Source organism: Mobula birostris, chromosome 14 (assembly GCF_030028105.1).
Source record: "Mobula birostris isolate sMobBir1 chromosome 14, sMobBir1.hap1, whole genome shotgun sequence".
Lineage (NCBI taxonomy): Eukaryota > Metazoa > Chordata > Chondrichthyes > Myliobatiformes > Myliobatidae > Mobula > Mobula birostris.
Window position 1 is genome coordinate 95,842,070 of NC_092383.1, and position 21,534 is coordinate 95,863,603.

At 44.8% G+C, this 21,534-nt stretch overlaps 1 protein-coding gene across 8 annotated transcripts in view; it reads right to left on the reverse strand.

Annotated features, from left to right (window-relative positions):
• plxna2 (plexin A2) overlaps window positions 1–21,534 on the reverse strand; it is a 565,853-nt gene that overhangs the window by 171,932 nt on the left and 372,387 nt on the right. For all 8 annotated transcript variants that reach the window (XM_072279001.1, XM_072279002.1, XM_072279005.1 and 5 more), the window contains exons 11-12: window positions 17,907–18,003; window positions 13,451–13,641 (exon numbers count right to left, since the gene is read on the reverse strand). In XM_072279001.1, coding sequence (XP_072135102.1) covers window positions 13,451–13,641; window positions 17,907–18,003 — 288 coding nt within the window. The remainder of the gene's footprint in view (window positions 1–13,450; window positions 13,642–17,906; window positions 18,004–21,534) is intronic.

The following is a 21,534-nucleotide window of genomic DNA, read 5'->3' on the forward strand; positions in this document are numbered from 1 at the left end:
CGGTTAGTGCAGTGTTTTGCAGCACCAGTGATCACCGTCAATTCAATTCCACCACTGTCTGTAGAGAACCTGTATGTTCTTCCTCCAGGTGCTCTGGTTTGCTCCCACAGCCCAAAGACATATGGGTTGGGTTTAGAAAATTGTCAGCGTGCCTCGTTTGTGCTGGAAGCCTGGTGACACTTGTGGGCTGCTCCCAGCACAATCCTTGGCCTACGTTGGTCATTAACACAAACAACACATTTCACTCTATATTCCAACGTTTCTACATGACAAAGAAAGCTAATCTTTGGTCTTTAGCCTTTAACATTCCAACGGTCACAAACAGCTGCAGGATTTCATCAAACAAAGCTCCAGATTGTAAATAAATCATATTAAGTAGATCAGGGTCAAAGGTCAAAGTATATTTATTATCAGGGTACATAAATGTCACCATATGCAACCCTGAGATTAATGTTTTGCAGGCAAATTTTTTTGTGAATTTTTCCATCTGTTAAACATTTTAAATCTACATTAAGTAACATGTAATCATTTAGTGGAATAAAAACCTCAAAATGAATCAGCATTTCCCATGATAATGGAGCAACCCTCCCCCTCCAACCCCAGAGAGAGCTGGAACACTGGGATTTTCTGTAGGAGGGCCTTGAGACTCTGTTCCTTCTCTCCCTGGCGTCTAGCTTACATGAGCGAGATAGATCAGCTAGTCGAGTGTTGGTGCAGAAACACCAACGTCAGTAAGACTAAAGAATTGATTGTGAACTTCAGAAAGGGTAGGTGGAGGGAACACACCAGCCCTCACTGAGAGATCAGCAGTGGAAAGAGTAGCTACTTCAAGTTCTTGGGTATTGAAGTCTCTGAGGATCCATCCTGGGATCAATATTTTGATGCAGTTACAAGGAAGGCACGACAGCAGCTGTATTTCATTAGGAGTTTGAAGAGATTTGGGATGTCACCAAAGACACTCACAGATTTCCACAGATGTACTGTGGAGAGCATTCGAACTAGCTGCATTACCATCTAGTATGGGGTGGCCACCGCACAGGATTGAAATAAGCTGCAGAGAGTTCTAAACTTGGTCAGCGCCATCATGGGAACCCGCCTCCCCAGCACCCAGGACATCTTAACGGAGCGATGCCTCAAAGAGGTGACATCCATCATTTAAGGGCACCCATCACCCAGGACACACCCTCTTCTCAGTGCTCCCATCAGGAAGGAGGTACAGGAGCCTGAAGACACACACTCAGTGATTCAGGAACAGCTTCTTCCCCTTTGCCATCAGACTTCTGACTGGATATTGAATCCTTGAACACTACCCCATTAGTTTTAGTTCTCTTGTTGCATTACTTATTTAATTTAACTTTTTAAATACATATATACTTACTTCAACTTCAGTTTTTTATTATTATGTATTGCAATGTACCGCTGTTGCATAAGAACGAGTTTCTCAACATAAGCTGGTTATGTTAAACCTGATTCTGATTCTGGTTGAGTTCCTTCCATACAAACAAGGTATCTTGTGGAATTAGACTGCTTTTGTTCCAATTCTCATTATCCTGCCCAATCTGATCCCATGCATCCATTGCAAATGAGCCGGACTTCTTCAATTCATAGCTCAGGCATCTAATTCTGCACCTGAATCAACTGCAGTAATGCCAGGCCTCGTGTCTGTGGACTCACTTTCGTGAACTTCAGTTCTGAATGATATTTGCTTCCTTTTATTGTTTGGGCTATTTGTTTTTTCTCTCTCTGGGCACATTGGGTGTTTGGTGGACTTTTCTTTTCTTTTGTAATTTTTTTTTACCGAATTTCATCATCAAACAAACATTTCCATAAGATGTATTTCAGATACTGTACATATATATCATATAATCATATTTGTCACAAATCTCCACATAATATTGGGTTTCTTTGTTTTGTGGCTGCCTGTAAAGAGACAAATCTCAAGATTGTACATACTACTGTATATATACTTTGATAATAAATGTATTTGAACTTTATCATTTGCCCTTCCCAGATCGAACTATGACAGCAAACCCAAGAACGAGTACACTTTCCATTTATTTTTGGCCAGTCAGCATTCAATCGTGGAAGCTGTGGGGGTATCATCTGTTTGTGGACTGCTTACATCAGAGCAAGATGTCCGAGACACCTCACAGGACAGCTATCACACAAGATAAACTGAGAAGAAGGTGTGAACGAAGGTCAGAGAAGGAGCCTCAATGTTGGTAAAAGGGGGAGGTTTCAAGGAGTTTCGGAGTGAGATGTGTCCAGGAGTGGAGGGGTTAGGGAAAGGAGTCCAGAATTTGGGGCCCAGACCACCTGTAGCAATTTTACAACTGGGGATTTTCAAGTGGCCAGATTAGAGGATTGCAAAAATTTAGAGGGTTACAGGGCTGGAGGAGAGAATAGTGACAGGGAGGCAAGGAGACTTCAGAGTGTTTTAGATCAAGACTGGAATGGGAAGGGATAAGGAATACCAGAGTTGGAGAGGATTATATATCAGGAAGGGGAGAATATGTGGACAGGAATCAGACTCAGATTTATTATCATTGGCGTATGTTGTGAAATTTGTTGTTTCTCAAGGCGACTTGATAGAGGTGTACAAGATAATTAAGAGGCATAGACTGAGTGGGCAGTCAGAGACTTTTCCCCGGGGCAGAAATGGCTAATACCAGAGAGTCACATTTTTAAGGTGGTTGGAGGAAAGGATGAGGGGGGATGTCCAAGACAGATTTTTTTTTAAGTAATGCAAAAAGAGAGCAAAAATAGTGAGGTAGTGTTAAAGCAAGTAACTCATTTCTCTGTATGTTTTGATGTAATAAATAAATTTGAAATCCTGAATATTGATCTTCAAGTAGTTAAAGGGTCAGCACAATATTGTGGGCTGAATGGCATGTATTGTGCTGTGACGTTCCACGTTCTAAATCACCCTGCAATGTATGATCATCTTAAGGACATGTTTGGCACAGCATTGTGGGCCGAAGGGGCTGTATTGTGCTGTAGGTTTCCTATGTTCTATATTTCTATGAAGCAAAATTGTACTGAACAATAGGTAGTGAAAGTCAGTCAACTTGATAAAGGGATTACTACACTTCCTATTAGTCCAACTCTAGATTAAAACATTAGTCACCAGAAGACAGGTTAATGTAATCTTCAATGATGTGAATCAGTGTAAGGCTTTGACTTGAGCTTGCTAGCTCTGATCTTCCAGATTTATTCCATTCTGAGTGTTGATAAAGCTGTGCACCAGCAGAGAGAATGGAACCTCCACTTGGACTCAGTCCAGGGACAGGTCAGAAGGCAGGGTGTCAGATACTTTAGGGACATTTAAGAAACACCTAGATACGCCCAGGGATGATAGAAAAACAGAGGGCTGTGTGAAAGGGAAGGGTTTGATTCGTCTTAGAGTAGGTTAAAATGGTGGCACACAATTGTGGCTGAAGGACCTGTACTGAGCTGTAATGTTCTATGTTCGATGTTTTGCAGCAGTACAGTGTAAAACTTTTTTTTAATTACTATATACAACATTAATTAAATAATATAATTAAGTAGCACATAAAAAGGTAGTGTTCATGGATTTGTGGGCAGTTCAGAAACCTGATGGTGGAAGGGAAGAAACTGTCCCTCAAACGTGGTGTGTGCATCTTCAGAACATTGAAACTGTGTCGGGGAGCCTCTGTGATGTGACGTGAGAAGAGAATGGGACTTGATCAATACCTCAGAAATGAATGTTACGGCACAGTTTCTTTAAGTTCCTCCAGGAACAGAGAGAATCCTTTGTTACTGTCCTAGTGGAGCTCATATTTCCAGGAGATCATCACTGCCTCATGGGCTCGAAGCAATCACTTGGTAATTCAGGAGATCAGGGGACCACTACCTCACTATTTTTGCATTACTTATTTATTTCAAAATATATGTTTCTTATTTACAATATTTATAGTGTATTTTATGTGTTGCTCTGTACCGCTGTCACAAAACAGCAAGTTTCATGACCTACTCTACGTCAGTGTGATAATAAACCGGGGTCTGATTGCAGTTCTGATTCAGTCCAAGGGGGACATTCTGTGAGATGGAGACCCTCCGGAAACCTGCAGATAGCTGTGCAAGGATTGACAAACAGGGAAGAGTGGCGTTAGCAAGATAGGGGCCCCACTGGGGGAGGTCTACATTAGAAATTCATCACTCGCCCCCCCAACATGACTGGGTCTAAATCCTGGATCTCCATCTCCAACAGCAGTATGGGAGTACTGTCGCTGCACATACCTCCAGGGTGCATCCACCACGAGCCTCCACCACACCGGACAGACAGGAACAGCAGGTCTCACACAGCTAACGGTACGAGCTAACGGTTTAAAGTTTGTCTGTTTGGCGAGGTAAGTGGGTGAGTAGACTTATTTTTCCTGTTTCATTCCTATAGAATTAGATAGCATGCCTGCAGGGTTAGTGCTTTGTTCAGGGTGTCAGATGTGGAAATCCTGGGAGACCTCCAGCCTCCCTGATGGCCACATCTCCGCCAGGTGCACCGAGTTACAGCTCCTCAGAGACCGTGTTGGGGATCTGGAGCTGCAGCTTGATGACCTACTGCTTATCAGGGAAAGTGAAGAGGTGATAGACAGGAGCTACAGGGAGGTGTCATCCCTAGGCTACAGGAGTCAGAAAACTGGGTCACTGTCAAGAGAGGGAAAGGAAATGCCCAGATAGTGGAGAGCACACCTGTGGCTGTCCCCCTCAGCAACAAATATCTTGTTCTATATGCTGTCGGGGGGATGACCTGACAGGGGACGCCCATGGTGACCGGGTCTCTGGCACTGAGCCTGGCGCTGTTGTGCAGGAGAGAAGGAGGGAGAAGAGAAATGCGGTAGTCGTAGGGGATTCCATAGTCAGGGGAACGGACAGGAGATTCTGTGAGCCTGATAGAGATACCCGCATGGTGTGTTGCCTCCCAGGTCCAGGGTATGGGATGTCTCGGATCGGGTCCAGAATATTCTGAAGGGGGAGAGCGAGCAGCCAGTTGTCTTGGTACATGTTGGTACCAATGACGTAGATAGGACGGGGAAGGAGGTCCTGAAGAGAGATTTCTGGGAGTTAGGAAGGAAGCTGAGAAGCAGGACCTCCAGGGTAGTAATCTCGGGATTGTTACCTGTGCCACGTGCTAGCGAGGGCAAGAATAGTCGGATCAGGCAGATGAATGCGTGGCTGAGAGTCTGGTGCAGGGGGCAGGGCTTCAGATTCTTGGATAATTGGGATCTCTTCTGGGGGAAGTATGACCTGTTCAAAATGGACAGGTTACACCTGAACCCGAAGGGGACCAATATCTTGGCGGGAAGGTTTAATAGAGCTGTTAGGGAGGGTTTAAACTAATTTGGCAGGGGGATGGGAACCGGAATGACAGGGCGGAGGAAGGGGAAAACAGAAATAAATCTAAGATAGTGAGCAGTAAAGACGTCAGGAAAGACAGGCAGGTGATGGGGCAAATTTGTAGCCATTGGGATGAGTTGCAGTGCAATAAAGTGTAGTGAAATCAAAACGAAAAGTACCAAATACTGGTCTTAAGGTGTTGTACTTAAATGCACGCAGCATAAGGAATAAGGTGGATGATCTTGTCGTACAGCTACAGATTGGCAGGTATGATATTGTGGCCATCACTGAGACCTGGCTAAAGGATGCATGTGTCTCTGGGAGCTGAACTTCCAAGGATACACGATGTATCGGAAGGATAGGAAGGTAGGCAGAGGGGGAGGCGTGACTTTATAGGTAAGAAATGATATTAAATCATTAGAAAGAGGTGATATAGGATCAGAAGGTACAGAATCTTTATGGGTTGAGCTAAGAAATCGGAGGGGTAAAAGGACCCTGATGGCAGTTATTTATAGGCCTTCAAACAGCTGCAGTGATGTGGACTACAAATTACAACTGGAAATAGAAAAGGCTTGTCAGAAGGGCAGTGTTACGATAATTGTGGGGGATTTTAACATGCGAGTGGATTGGGGAAATCTGGCTGGCACTGGATCTCAAGAAAGAGAATTTGTAGAATGTCTGCCAGATGGCTTTTTAGCACAGCTTGTTGTTGAGCCCACTAGGGGATCGGCTGTACTGGATTGGGTATTGTGTAATGAACCAGAGGTGATTAGAGAGATTGAGGTGAAGGAACTCTTAGGAGGCAGTGATCATAACATGATTGAGTTCACTGTGAAATTGGAAAAAGAGAAGCCGAAATCTGATGTGTCGGTGTTTCAGTGGAGTAAAGGAAATTACAGTGGCATGAGAGAGGAACTGGCCAAAGTTGACTGGAAAGGGACACTGGCGGGAAAGACAGCAGAGCAGCAGTGGCTGGAGTTTATGCGAGAAGTGAGGAAGGTGCAAGACAGGTATATTCCAATAAAGAAGAAATTTTCAAATGGAAAAAGGATGCAACCGTGGTTGACAAGAGAAGTCAAAGCCAAAGTTAAAGCAAAGGAGAGGGCGTACAAGGAAGCAAAAATTAGTGGGAAGACAGAGGATTGGGAAGTTTTTAAAAGCTTACAAAAGGAAACTAAGAAGGTCATTAAGAGGGAAAAGATTAACTATGAAAGAAAGCTAGCAAATAATATCAAAGAGGATACTAAAAGCTTTTTCAAACATATAAAGAGTAAAAGACAGGTGAGAGTAGATATAGGACCGATAGAAAATAATGCTGGAGAAATTGTAATGGGAGATAAGGAGACGGCGGAGGAACTGAACGAGTATTTTGCATCAGTCTTCACTGAGGAAGACATCAGCAGTATACCGGACACTCAAGGGCGGCAGGGAAGAGAAGTGAGCGCAGTCACAATTACGACAGAGAAAGTACACAGGAAGCTGAATAGGCTAAAGGTTGATAAATCTCCTGGACCAGATGGACTGTACCCTTGTGTTCTGAAGGAAGTAGCTGTGGAGATTACGGAGGCATTAGCGATGATCCTTCAAAAGTCGATAGATTCTGGCATGGTTCCGAAGGACTGGAAGATTGCAAATGTCACTCCGCTATTTAAGAAGGGGGCAAGGAAGCAAAAAAGAAATTATAGACCTGTTAGCTTGACGTCAGTGTTTGGGAAGTTGTTGGAGTCGATTGTCAAGGATGAGGTTACGGAGTACCTGGAGGCATATGACAAGATGTGCAGAACTCAGCATGGATTCCTTAAAGGAAAATCCTGCCTGACAAACCTATTACAATTTTTTGAGGAAATTACAAGTAGGCTAGACAAGGGAGATGCAGTGGATGTTGTATATTTGGATTTTCAGAAGGCCTTTGACAAGGTGCCACACATGAGGCTACTTAACAAGATAAGAGCCCATGGAATTATGGGAAAGTTACATACATGGATAGAGCGTTGGCTGATTGGCAGGAAACAGAGAGTGGGAATAAAGGGATCCTATTCTGGTTGGCTGCCGGTTACCAGTGGTGTTCCACAGGGGTCCGTGTTGGGGCCGCTTCTTTTTACATTGTACATCAACGATTTGGATTATGAAATAGATGGCTTTGTGGCTAAGTTTGCTGACAATACGAAGATAGGTGGAGGGGCCGGTAGTGCTGAGGAAACGGAGAGTCTGCAGAGAGACTTGGATAGATTGGAAGAATGGGCAAAGAAGTGGCAAATGAAATACAATGTTGGAAAGTGTATGGTTATGCACTTTGGCAGAAGAAATAGATGAGCAGACTATTATTTAAATGGGGAGAGAATTCAAAGTTCTGAGATGCAACGGGACTTGGGAGTCCTTGTACAGGATATCCTTAAGGTTAACCTCCAGGTTGAGTCGGTGGTGAAGAAGGCGAATGCAATGTTGGCATTCATTCCTAGAGGAATAGAGTATAGGAGCAGGGATGTGATGTTGAGGCTCTATAAGGTGCTGGTGAGACTTCACTTGGAGTACTTTGGGCAGTTTTGGTCTCCTTATTTAAGAAAGGATGTGCTGACGTTGGAGAAGGTACAGAGAAGATTCACTAGAATGATTCCGGGAATGAGAGGGTTAACATATGAGGAACGTTTGTCCACTCTTGGACTGTATTCCTTGGAGTTTAGAAGTATGAGGGGAGACCTCACAGAAATATTTCGAATGTTGAAAGGCATGGACAGAGTGGATGTGGCAAAGTTGTTTCCCATGATGGGGGAGTCTAGTACGAGAGGGCATGATTTAAGGATTGAAGGGCGTCCATTCAAAGCAGAAATGCAAAGAAATTTTTTTAGTTGGGAGGGTGAATCTATGGAATTTGTTGCCACGGGCAGCAGTGGAGGCCAAGTCATTGGGTGTATTTAAGGCAGAGATTGATAGGCATCTGAGTAGCCAGGGCATCAAAGGTTATGGTGAGAAGGCAGGGGAGTGGGACTAAATGGGAGAATGGATCAGCTCATGATAAAATGGCGGAGCAGACTCAATGGGCCGAATGGCCGACTTCTGCTCCTTTGTCTTATAGTCTTATATACATCATATACCCACCACGTGCCTCTGTCCCATGCCTTCACCTCATGGACTGCCCCATTTCAAGGCTTATTTTCAGCGTGTCCTGTACAATCAGGGATGGGCACCAATGGCTGGCCTTACCAGTAACACCCAAATCCTGTCACTGAATTAATTTGCCTATTGTCAATGTGACTCTACCATAAAGTCGAATCATGATAGGAATTAGAGTGCCTGTTGTCAGTGACTGTACCCCAGTGTCAAATCCTGACACAATTAAAATGTCCATTGTCAGTGTGACTATACTCCAGTGCCGAGTCCTAATACTGGATTAAAATGCCCATTGTCAGTGTGACTGTACCCCAATTTCAAATCCTGACAATTAAAACACCCATTGTCAGTGTGACTGTACCCCAGTTTCAAATCCTGACTCAATTAAAACACCCATTGTCAGTGTGACTGTACCCCAGTGTCAAATCCTGACTCAATTAAAATGCCCATTGTCAGTGTGACTGTACCCCAGTGTCAAATCCTGACAATTAAAACCCCCATTGTCAGTGTGATTATGCCCCAGTGTCATATCCTGACTCAATTAAAACACCCATTGTCAGTGTGACTGTACCCCTGTCAAATCCTGACTCAATTAAAATGCCCATTGTCAGTGAGACTGTACCTCAGTGTTAAATCCTGACATGATTAAAATGCCCATTGTCAGTGAGACTGTACCCCAGTGTCATATCCTGACAATTAAAACCCCCATTGTCAGTGGGACTGTACCCTAGTGTCAAATCCTGACACTGAATTAAATCACCCACTGTCAGTATGATTGTACCAAAAACTTGCTAAGAACTGTCATGTTACATACATCATACGGTTCGGCACATAATGATGACGATGAAGACCTTGGATTTCCATTATTCCCCAATTACCATACAGCCAACATGTTATTTCTACAATTCAGTAAAAGACTGCGTAAATCGTTTGCTTTTGTCAGTTGATTTCAGTGGGCTTCATTCAATCTGGAATTACTCATTCTTATCCTTAATGAAGGGAATGCCTTTCATCATAACTCACAGTGAATCCCAAAGGAGGATAAGCAGGTGGAAAAGCTAACAACACACTGTTTATCATTAAAAAAAATCGCTGCAAATGTCCATGGCAAACTGAACCTTAGTGTGTGTTTTATTGATGAAGATTAATGCATCTTAGATGATTGTATCTGGACTATCTATCAAACCAACCGTACACTAGATTTTTCGGTACTCTAATAATTTGAGATTTGCGCTAAAAATAATGAGGATATTGACAGAGATAGACAGTTATTGCCTGACACCGGATCTCTTGATTGATCAGTTATGTGTTTAATTGATTTGCAGAAGACATCTCTCCATGGCAGTGAATTCTTTCACATGTATAAAAGGCCCATAACTCAGGACAGTTGTAGGTGAGTTGAGTAATGGCTGACTAAGAAGTCTGTGTTGGAAAACCACAGTTTACTTGTGAACCAGCGGGACGGACTGCAGTAGCAGAACCATACTTACAGCAGACTTTAAGCCAATTTTGCACAAGGCACAGAATTCCGACAGCCAAGCATGTAGCCAGAGGAGAATCAGTAAGTTGTTAGGCGTGCATGGGAGAGAACTTGGTGCAAGTTAATGGACAGCAGGAGCTGAGCAACTGGTATCAACCCCAGATGAAGAAAGGTCACGGTCAGAATCCAGTGTTCAACACATAGTCTCAAAGTACAGGTCCAGTGGCATCAAACCCTCCTCATACATTAATTCACTCATTCATTCATTGAGATACAGCGTGGAATTGGCCCCTCCGGTCCTTCGAGCCACACCGTCCAGCAACCCCCGATTTAACTAATCTCAGGATAATTTACGATGACCAGTTAACCTACCAACCGGTAAGTCTTTGGACTATGGGAGGAAACCAGAGCATCCTGAGGAAACCCAGACGGTCACGCGGAGAACGTACAAACTCCTTACAGGCAGTGGCGGGAATTGAAGTCGGGTCACCGGCACTGTAAAGCGTTGTGCTAACCACCACACCACCTTGCCGCACATTTCCAGGAGCATTCTCATAGACCTCCTCTGGAACCTCTCCAATGCCAGCACATCCTTGCCTGGATACGGAGTCCAAAGCTGCTCACAATACTCCGGAAGCGGTCTGATTAATGCATGTGACTGTGTGGTTCCATACTAGATACTGTACAAGTTCACTGATGACACTGTTCTTCTTGGACATAGAACACAGGTGGCGATGAACTAGTGTACGGGAGTGGGATATGTCACCAGGTTGAGTGATGCCACAACAACAATCCCCCATTCAGCGTCTGTAACACCAGAGAGCTGGTTCTTCATTTCTGGAAGGGGAAGGAAGGTGAAGATGTGCCAGTCTACATTCCATGGGCACTTTATTCGTTATCTATTGCTACAGTTTGGGTGGTGGGGTGGAGACACGTTTCAACCAAAAGTGATGTAGGGCACTCCTTCCCTCTGCTAGTTTGCAGGAAGTCACCCTTGGACAAGCACCTGCTTAGCCCCCCAGTCAAGGTCACAAGTCCTGGTTATGTGACCACTGACACCAGGCAGGCAATCTCTGAAGAGTATTAATAATGGCTGGAGTCACCCGTCTCATAAAGACACCGCTCAGAAGAAGGCAATGGCAAACCACTTCTGCAGAAAAATTTGCCAAGAGCCATCATGGTCATGGAAAGACCATGAGAATACGACACAGCACATAACAATGATAATGATGAATGCTACTGTAACCCATCCTCTTCACGTTTTCACACGTTGTGCGTTCAGAGATGCTCCTCTGCATACCACTGTTATCGTTGTTTATTTGAGTTACTGTCACCTTCCTGTCAGCTTGAACCAATCTGTCCATTTTCCCCTGAACTCTCTCATTAATACATTTGCCTACAGAACTGCCACTAACTGGATTTTTTTTGTTTCACGTACCATTCTCTGTATAATTTAGAGATGGCTGTGTTAAAAAAAAAATCCCAAGGGATCAGTAGTTTCTGATATTCTCAAACCACTCTGTCGGGCATGAGTAATTATTGCAAGGTTTAAGTTACTCAAATCACATCTTCCTCATTGTGATGTTTGGTCTGAACAACAACTGAATCTCTTGACCATGTCTGCATGCTTTTATGCATAGAGTTACTGCCACATGATTGGCTGATTAGATATTTGCACTAACGAGCAAGTGAACAGGTGTACCTAATAAAGTGGCCACTGAGTGTACATTGGGAATCGGTGGTGGAGAGAGTCAGCAGCTTTAAATTCCTAGGTGTTAACTGAACCTGTCCTGGGTCCGGCAGATACAATCACAGGGAAAGCACACCACTGTCTTCACTTTCTTAGGAGCGTAAGGAGGTTTGGCTTGTCACCAAACTCTCCAACAAACTTCCACAGAAGTCCCATTGAAAGAATTCTGACTGGTTGCACCATCGTCTGGTCTAGGAATGTAAGAAGATGCAGAGTCGCCGACTCACCCCACTACATCCCTCCCCATTAGTGGCAGTATCTACAGGAGGTGCTGAATTGCACAAGGAAGCAATATCTACCATCAAAGATGCCCACCATCCGGGCCATGCCATCTTCTCACAGCTACCATCAGGCAGGAGGTACCGTAGGCCGAAGTTCCACACCACCAGATTCAAGAACAGCTACTTACCTTCAACTATTCTGTTCTTGAACCAATCACTTCCTGAGTATAGCAACACTGTGACCAGTTTCCACTACTTAATTTTTGTGCTAATTGTGTTCTTTCTTATAAAACTTGCGCATAATGTACACTTTGTATGTTTTTTCTCTTGTGAATGTTGTGTCCCCGATGGTGTTTGCAAGAAAGCTTTACATTGTATCTGTACATGCATGTACCGGTAAATGGGACAATAATCTCAACTTTGACTTTAAAATGACAATTGCTTGCATGGCAGTCAATTCCAAAACTGATCCACGTGCTCCTTTGCAAACGAAACCTTGTGCACGTGTCTCCATGTCCACACTAGGATGCTGCAAACTAATTTCAGTATGTTGAACACAAATTCTGGAGCACACCAGCACAAACAAACAAACACATACACACACACACACACACACACACACAGAAGTGTGCATAGACTAGATGGGCTGAAGAGCCTGTTTCAGTGTTGTGGTGCTCTATAAGTCTGGGAAGATTAATTATTGCATGGAAGATCATCAAAACTGAACATCCTTAGATTATTAGACCAAATTGCTGGAGACTGAACTTGCAAAGACTTTGACTCAGTATCTTGACTGTGCTTTTGCTCGTCTTCAGTTTCGAACGTTTGCCCTGTAGCAAGTACTGGAGAGATCTATAAGCATAAGCTCGCACTTGAAAGTCAAACATCTTTTGCAAAGTTAACCCTCACCACAAAAATGCTTCAGGACTGAAGCGACGATGAAAATTATTTTGATGTCAAGAACGAAATGTTTTCTTAAAAAAAACGTGTTTGTGCAATGGGTCGATTAAAATAGGTGCCCTGGTGGTGACTACGGAGTTGCTCAAACTACATTTATGTATATAATGAGCCAATCAATGTGACCTAATTAGATTTTCCACCTTGAACAGAGCTTAATTAAAGTTTGTGCATTAGAGCAGAATAAGTGGGGCCAACGCAAGATCTCACAACCGACTGAACAGACAAGGTGTGAACTGACACGCAGATCAAAATGGAAGGCTTGAATCACTGCACCAGGTTATTACAGAGCTTGAAGCAACCCACAGACAAACTGTCTGACACACTGGTGGGATTTCATCAACAGACTGTCCCATATTTTTTGAAAGCTGACAGCTTCCTTTAACTAAATAGCAGAAAGACAGAAGCAAGGGAAATTGGGCATTACATCGCAAGTTTCATGTCAGTCTGCATAATTTGCCTAGAGCAAATTCTCTGCTGTTATTCTACGAACGTGGTCTGTGCACACAGGTACGGGGGCTGCACATGACAACAGCCTGTCAGCCGGTTGCCCGGAGAGCCGGTGATGCTGCCACTTACCTGCGTAATCCGAGGGTTGGAGCACTTGACATTGCTACTGGTGAGGTGCAGCCACTGCGAAGTGAAGGTGGGGCAGTGCTTCCTCAGGCTACAGCGGTGCTTCGCCTGGCACCAGCCGCACTCAAACTTCTGATTGGCCTTCAGGCAGAGACCACAGCTCTCCCTCAGGGCATCGCACTTGTACAGGTGCACTGCAGAGACAGGGTACAAGCATGAGACTGCCTGTGCAGTGAACATCCCAAACGTAACTTACAGTACAAACCCCCAGCCCACAATGTTTTTCTGACCTTTATAAATCTAACCCTTCTCTCCTACACAGCCCAGAGTCCTCCACTTTTTAATACGTTTTTTATTATACTGGGATACAATGCAGAATAGGCCCTTCCAGCCCTTTGAGCTGCACTGCCTGATTTAACCACAGCCTAATCATAATTTACAATGACCAATTAACCTACATAGAACATAGAATAGTACAGCACAGTACAGGCCCTTCGGCCCACAATGTTGTGCTGACCCTCAAACCCTGCCTTCCATATAACCCCCCACCTTAAGTTCCTCCATATACCTGTCTAGTAGTCTCTTAAACTTCACTGGTGTATCTGCCTCCACCACTGACTCAGGCAGTGCATTCCACGCACCAACCACTCTCTGAGTAAAAAACCTTCCTCTAATATCCCCCTTGAACTTCCCACCCCTTACCTTAAAGCCATGTCCTCTTGTATTGAGCAGTGGTGCCCTGGGGAAGAGGCACTGGCTATCCACTCTATCTACTCCTCTTAATATCTTGTACACCTCTATCATGTCTCCTCTCATCCTCCTTCTCTCCAAAGAGTAAAGCCCTAGCTCCCTTAATCTCTGATCATAATGTATGCTTTCTAAACATATACCAAATGGCATATCTTCGGACTGTGGGGGGATGCCCACTTGGTCACAGGGAGAATGGACAATCTCTCTACAGGCAGTGGCGGGAATTGAACCCGGGTTGCCGGTACTGTAAAGCGTCGTACTAAACACTACACTACCGTGCCCCCCCCCACCAGTTTTATTAATCCATGTGCCTGTCTAAGAGTCTCTTAAATGCTCCTATTGTCTGCAGATTTTGGTCAGAGAATAGCTAGATTAAGATTAAACATTGCTCAATCAGTCCATCTGTGCCCTATCACATTGAACTGAATCTTCACTGGAGGCTGACTGTTAGCCCCCTGATGCGGAAACCATAGAAAGGGTGCAGGGGAGATTTACAAGTATGTTGCTCGGATTGGGGAGCATGCCCTGTGAGAATAGGTCGAGTGAACTCGGCCTTTTTTCCTTGCGGTGACGGAGGATGAGAGGTGACCTGATAGAGGTGTATAAGATGATGAGAGGCATTGATCGTGGATAGTCAGAGGCTTTTTCCCGGGGCTGAAATGGCTAGCACAAAAGGGCACATTTATAAAATGCTTGGAAGTAGGTACAGAGGAGATATCAGGGGTAAGTTTTTTACGCAGAGAGTGGTGAGTGCGTGGAATGGGCTGTCGGCAATGGTGGTGGAGGTGGATACGATAGGGTCTTTTAAGAGGCTCCTGGACAGGTACATGGAGGTAGAGGGCTATGGGCAACACTAGGTAATTTCTAAGGTAAGGACATGTTCGGCACAGCTTTGTCGGGCGCAGGGCCTGTATTGTGCTGTAGGTTTTCTATGTTTCTATGATTCTTGATGCTTCCACTACTGGGGAAGTCTAGGACCAGAGGGGACAACTTCAGATGAAGGAATATCAGAGAACAGAGATGAGGAGGAATTTCTTTAGCCAAACGGTGGTGAATCTGTGGAATTCATTGCCACAAGTGGCTGTAGAGACCAAGTCTTTGGCTATATTTAAGGCAGCGGTCAGAAGGTTCTTGAGTGGAAGTGGGTGGGGGTAAGGATGAGATAGATCAAGAGTTCATCTATATTGCACAAGAGGTCATATCGAGAGGCTACTAACAGCAGCATAGAAACTGTACTTGTGTGAGGTGGAACACATTCTCATGCTTTTGTACCTTCAGACCAATGGTGGAAGCAGAAGATAACCTAAATAATTATTCAATAAATTCAAAATGGGGCACAGGACTAACCTCATGGATTCACAGCTACAAAAGAGCAGATAATAAGGACTGGACGTGGAGAGGATGTTTTCAGTAGTGGGATAGTCTCGGACCAGAGGGCACAGCCTCAGATAACAAGGCCTTCCCTTTAGGACAGAGATGAAGAAGATGTTCCTTAGCCAGAGAGTGGAGAGATTCATTGCCACAGATGGCTGTGGAGGCCAAGTCATCTGAGAACCACGGGAGTGTAGCAGTTAGGGCGATGTTATTACCACTTGGGGCATCGAACTGTGGAGTTCAAATCCGACACCCTCTGTAAGAGTTTTCTACGTCCTTCCCATGAGCACATGGGTTTCCTTCGGGTGCTCCAGTTTCCTCCCACAGTCGAAAGACGGAGTGGTTAATGAGTGATCAGGCTAGGGTTAAATCGGAGGGCTGCCGGGTGGTGGGGCTCGTTGAGCCAAACAGGGCCTGCTCCCCTCTGTACCTCTAAGTAAATAAAAATATTTAAAGCAGGGGCTGGTAAATTCTTTATTAGTCAGGGGGTCAAAGGTTATGGGGAGAAGGCAGAAGAATGGGGTTGAAGGGGCAACGATAGATCAGTCTTGATCAAATAGCGGAGCAGACTCGACAGGCTAAAAGGCCAGATTCTGCCCCTCTGTCTTATGGTCTTGGAGTGACTCCCATCATCCCATTACCCCTCAATGCCGCTTTCAGAGCACGAACGTACCGCAACGAAGGATGGGTGAGGTCCTGGCTGCTTCCTGATACCACAGCCCCCACCACCGGGCTTCCAATCATGAGCAGTCCTTACCTGTGCATCACTGCTGAAACGAGCAGGAATGATCACAGCCTCTGAAGGCAGCGCGGCACAAAGGGAAACCTCCCCGCCAATCGCATTAGCACGATCATCAGCCTGATTGCCTCTGCACTTTCAGAGTGGATTGCACAATTGTCAAGCTTAATACTTACCAGCTCTTTCAAACTGCAAAAGCTCATCTCGATAGGGGAGGAATCGGGTGTAATGATATCTAATAGCGGGGCGTCTGTTAAAATCTGGAGGAAACAGCAGGATTCTGATTGTGGGACAATGTGAAACCTGCTCAGTAACTCAGGGACATGCACATCGTCTGCAGCAAGCTTGAATCCACGACTAATAATTCAGGCTGATTATTCAGAACATGGAACAGCACAGCACAGTACAGGCCCTTCAGCCCGTGATGTTGTGCTAACCTTCTAACCTACTCTTAGATCGATCTAACCCTTCCCTCCAGGTTTCTATCATCCATGTGTCTATTAAGTGTCCCTAATGTATCTGCCTCTACCGCAGGGCATTCCACACACCCACCACTCTCTGTGTGAAAAACCTACCTCTTACATCTCCACTATACCTTCCTCCAATCACCTTAAAATGGTTCCCCCTTGTATAGGTCATTTCTGCCCTGGGAAAAAGTGGACATAACCTTTGCTTTTTATCTTGTATACCTCTATCAAGTCGCCCCTCATCCTCCTTCACTCTAAAGAGAAAAGCCCTAGCTCACTCGACCTATCCACACGGTCTAATCCAGGCAGCATCCTGGTAAGTCTCTTCCTGCTGAAGGATCTCAGCTTGAAACGTCGACTGTACTCTCTTCTATAGTTGCAACCTGGTCTGCTGAGTTCCTCCAGCAGTTTGTGTGCGGAGCAGTTAAACCTTCACCCATGACCTCTGGTTGTAGTCCCACCCAGTCTCAGTGGAAAATACATGCTTGCATTCACCGCATCTATACCCCTCATAATTCTGTACATTCCTATCAAATCTCCCCTCATTCTCCTACTCTCTACGGAATAATATCCTAACCAACTCAACCTTTCCCTATAACTTGCATCCTCAAACCTAGCAACATCTGTGTAAATTTTCCCTGCACTCTTTTGAGCTTATTGATATCTTTTCTATTGGTAGGCAACCAGAACTGCACACAATATTCTAAATTTGTCCTCACTAATATCTTCTACAACTTCAACATAACATCTCACCTCCTGTACTCAGTACTTGAAGCTCTCTTTACAACCTATCTTCTTGTGATGACACTTTCAAGGAACTATGGACCTGTATTCCCAGATCCCCATGTTCTACCTGTGTAAGTCCTACCCTAGTTAGTCTTTCCAAAGTGTAACACTTCACACTTCTCTGCATTAAATTCCATCTGTCATTTTTCAATCCGTTCCCCAGTGTGAAAGTTCTACTCCATTGGGTGTAAAACTCAATATTCCACCCCAGGTCAGCACTGTTGGCCACAGATGGACAGTCTGTGCATTCTCCAAGTTTAGGTCAATGGTTCGGAGGCCGGAAGAAGTGAGCCCTGGGTCCCAGGAGGTCCACCATACTCTGCTAAAACTGGTGCATTTATACCTTTGATATTTGCTGGGTTGTCAATGATGAAGTTTCCATTCCACACCACTGAGAATTCAATTAGCAGGTCACTGAGGTCCACTGCGTCATAGTGATACTGAAACAGGAGTTACACATGCAGAGGTTAGAACCATGGTTCGCTAAACATCTAGGTTAACTATCCTGCTGTTAACATTCTGAACCAGCCCTGCTGTGGTAAGAGAGCTGAGAAATCCTCAATGAGATGTCCTCCTCTTGTCCTACCCAATGGCTTCAGTGAAAGGCCAGAGATTAAACATAATCTACTGGAATAGGGCACTGACTGAAGCAACTCCACGTGTTCCTTGTACTTCAAAGACCCAGCAATGTGGTGGCATGACACTGTTGTTATGGCAACTGAGATTTAAACCAATCTGTTCTCTCCTGCGAAGCAGCATAGTCCTATTACATCTGGATGGTCCCACCCCACCTGACCAATGGGAAGAGTCTAATCCTGTTATACTTCGACAGGCTCACCACACACACACATCAGTCCCAATACCCCTGGCCACGAGGCACTGTCCCTCCCTGTCCAACTGCTCATTTGATCGGAATCAACTTCGCTGGCAGCAGAGCAGAGGATTAAATGAATAGAAAGCCCTTGCCACGGGAATACAGGGACACAGAGGTGGGAGCTGCTTCCTCCTGTCATGGCTGCTTCAGAAGCAGAACATTACCTGGACATTACCAGATGCGTCCTCTCTCTGTGTCCTTCAGACCGGCAGGACGCAACACAATAATAAGAGAAAACAGTTATCAGCAGCTGTCAGCCTGGACTTTACTGATGAGCTAACTTCAGTATGGATCACACTTCCTCTGGACCTGCTGAGGAACAGCTGCCTTTAGATTATTTTTTCCAGATTTGACACCTTGACTTCTCTAAAGGTTAAATTGCAGGTTGAGTCAGTAGCAAGGAAGGCAAGAGTGGTTTCAGAATTCATGTTGAGAGGACCAGAATATAAAAGCAAGGTTGTAATGTTGAGGCTTTATAAAACACTGGTGAAGCCTCACTTGGAATACTGGGTGCAGTTTTGGGTCACATATCTAAGAAAGGATGTGCTGACATTGGAGAGGGTTCAAAGGAGCTTTACAAAAATGATTCTGGTATGGAAAGGTTTGTCATATGATGAGCGTCTGATTGTTCTGGGCCTGTATTCACTGGTATCCAGGAAAATGGGGGGTGACCTAATTGAAACCTATTGAAGGTTGAAAGGCCTCAGTAGAGAGGATATGGAGAGGATGTTTCCTATGGTGGAGAAGTCTAAGATGATAGGACACAGCCTCAGAATAGAGGAGCGTTGTTTTAGAATGGAGATGAGGAGGAATTTCTTTAGCCAGAGAGTGATAAATCTGTGGAATTTATTGTCATAGATGACCGTGGAGGTAAAGCCATTGGATATATTTATGGCAGATGCTGATAGATTCTTGTCCAGTCAGGGTATGAAGGGATACAGGGAGAAGGCAGGAGCTTTTGACTGACAGGGAGAATGGATCAGCTATGATGCAATGGCAGAGCAGATTCACTGGGCCAAATGGCCTGATTTTGCTCCTATATCCATATCTTAGAGTGTTATTACCATCCTCAAGTTGGTGCCTGAAGAAATTATTAGACATTTTCTCAAATGTAAATAAGTTTGAAAGTATTCCACGTGCTTGTTTTAATATATTTGGTATCTTCTGTTGTCAACAGTCCACTGCAATACATAATAATAGAGGGAAAATTACTGTGAATTATATATATTATATATAGAAATAAAAAAGTAGTGAGGTGGCGTTCATGGGTTCAATGTCTATTTAGAAATCAAGTGGCAGAGGGGAAGAAGCTGTTCCTGAATCACTGAGTGTGTGCCTTCAGGCTTCTGTATCTCCTTTGTGATGGTAGCAAGGAGAACAAGGCACAACCTGGGTGATGGAGGTCCTTAATGATGGATGCCGCCTTTTTAAGGCATCGCTCTTTGGAGATGCCTTGGGTACTACAAAGGCTAGTGCTCATGATGGAGCTGAAAAAGTTTACAGCTCTCTGCAACTTACTTTGATCCTGTGCTGTGGCCGGCACTCCCACCTCCCCACCACACACCCATACCAGATGGTGATGAAGCCAGTTAGAATGTTCTCTACAGTATATCTGTAAAAATTTTGGAGTGTTTTTGTGACATACCAAATCCTCTCAAGCTCCTAACGAAATATAGCCACTGTCGTGCCTTCTTTGTAGCTGTATCAATATGTTGGGTCCAGGTTAGATACTCAGAGATGTTGTCACTCAAGAACTTGAAATTGCTCACTCTCTCCTCTTCTGATCCCTCTATGAGGACAATAGACAATAGGTGCAGGAGTAGGCCATTCGGCCCTTCGAGCCAGCATCGCCATTCACTGTGATCATGGCTGATCATCTACAATCAGTATCCAGTTCCTGCCTTATCCCCATAACCTTTGATTCCACTATCTTTAAGAGCTCTATCCATCTCTTTCTTGAAAGCATCCAGAGACTTGGCCTCCACAGCCTTCTGGGGCAGAGCATTCCACATATCCACCACTCTCTGGGTGAAAAAGTTTTTTCTCAACTTCGTTCTAAATGGCCTACCCCTTATTATTAAACTGTGGCCTCTGGTTCTGGACTCACCCATCAGCGGGAACATGCTTCCTGCCTCCAGTGTGTCAAATACCTTAATAATCTTATATGTTTCAATCAGATCCCCTCTCAGCCTTCTAAATTCCAGTGTATACAAGCCTAGTCGCTCCAATCTCTCAACATATGACAATCCTGCCATCCCAGGAATTAACCTTCTGAACCTACGCTGCACTCCCTCAATCGCAAGAATGTCCTTCCTCAAATTTGGAGACCAAAACTGCACACAGTACTCCAGGTGGGGTCTCACCAGGGCCCTGTACAGCTGCAGAAGGACCTCTTTGCTCTTATACTCAATTCCCCTTGTTATGAAGGCCAGCATGCCATTAGCTTTCTTCACTGCCTGCTGTACCTGCATGCTTGCTTTCAGTGACTGATGTACAAGAACACCTAGATCTCGTTGTGTGTTCCCTCATCTTACCCTTTCTGAAGTCCACAATCAGTCCTTTGGTTTTACTGACGTTGAGTGCAAGGATGCAATGATTGGGGTAATTTGCCCCTTGTGTGTGGGTGAAGAGTAGAATCTGCTGGAGGTGGGCACAATAAAAAGGAAATATTGTAGGCTTAGTGTGGTTGATGCTCAGCACAGACAGTGGGCCAAAAGGTCTGCTTCCTTTCTGTGATGGAATGCAAGTCAGGAGGACATACACACCAGCCCTCATTGAGGAGTCAGTGATAGGAGGGGTGAGCAGGTTCAAGCTCCTGGTTGTCAGCATCTCTCATGATCTATCTTGGGCCCAACATATTGATGCAGTTATGAATGAGGCACACCAGCAGTTCCACTTCACTAGGAGTTTGAGGAGGTTTGCTCTGTCACCAAAGGGGTGGTGTACACTGGGAAGGACTGTAACTGGCTGCTTCACTGCCTGGTATGAAGCCTGCAATGCACACGATCGCAAGAGGCTGCAGAGGATTGTGCACTCAGCCAGCTCCACCGCTGGCATATCCCTCCCCACCATTCAGGACGTATCCTCTTCTCATCGC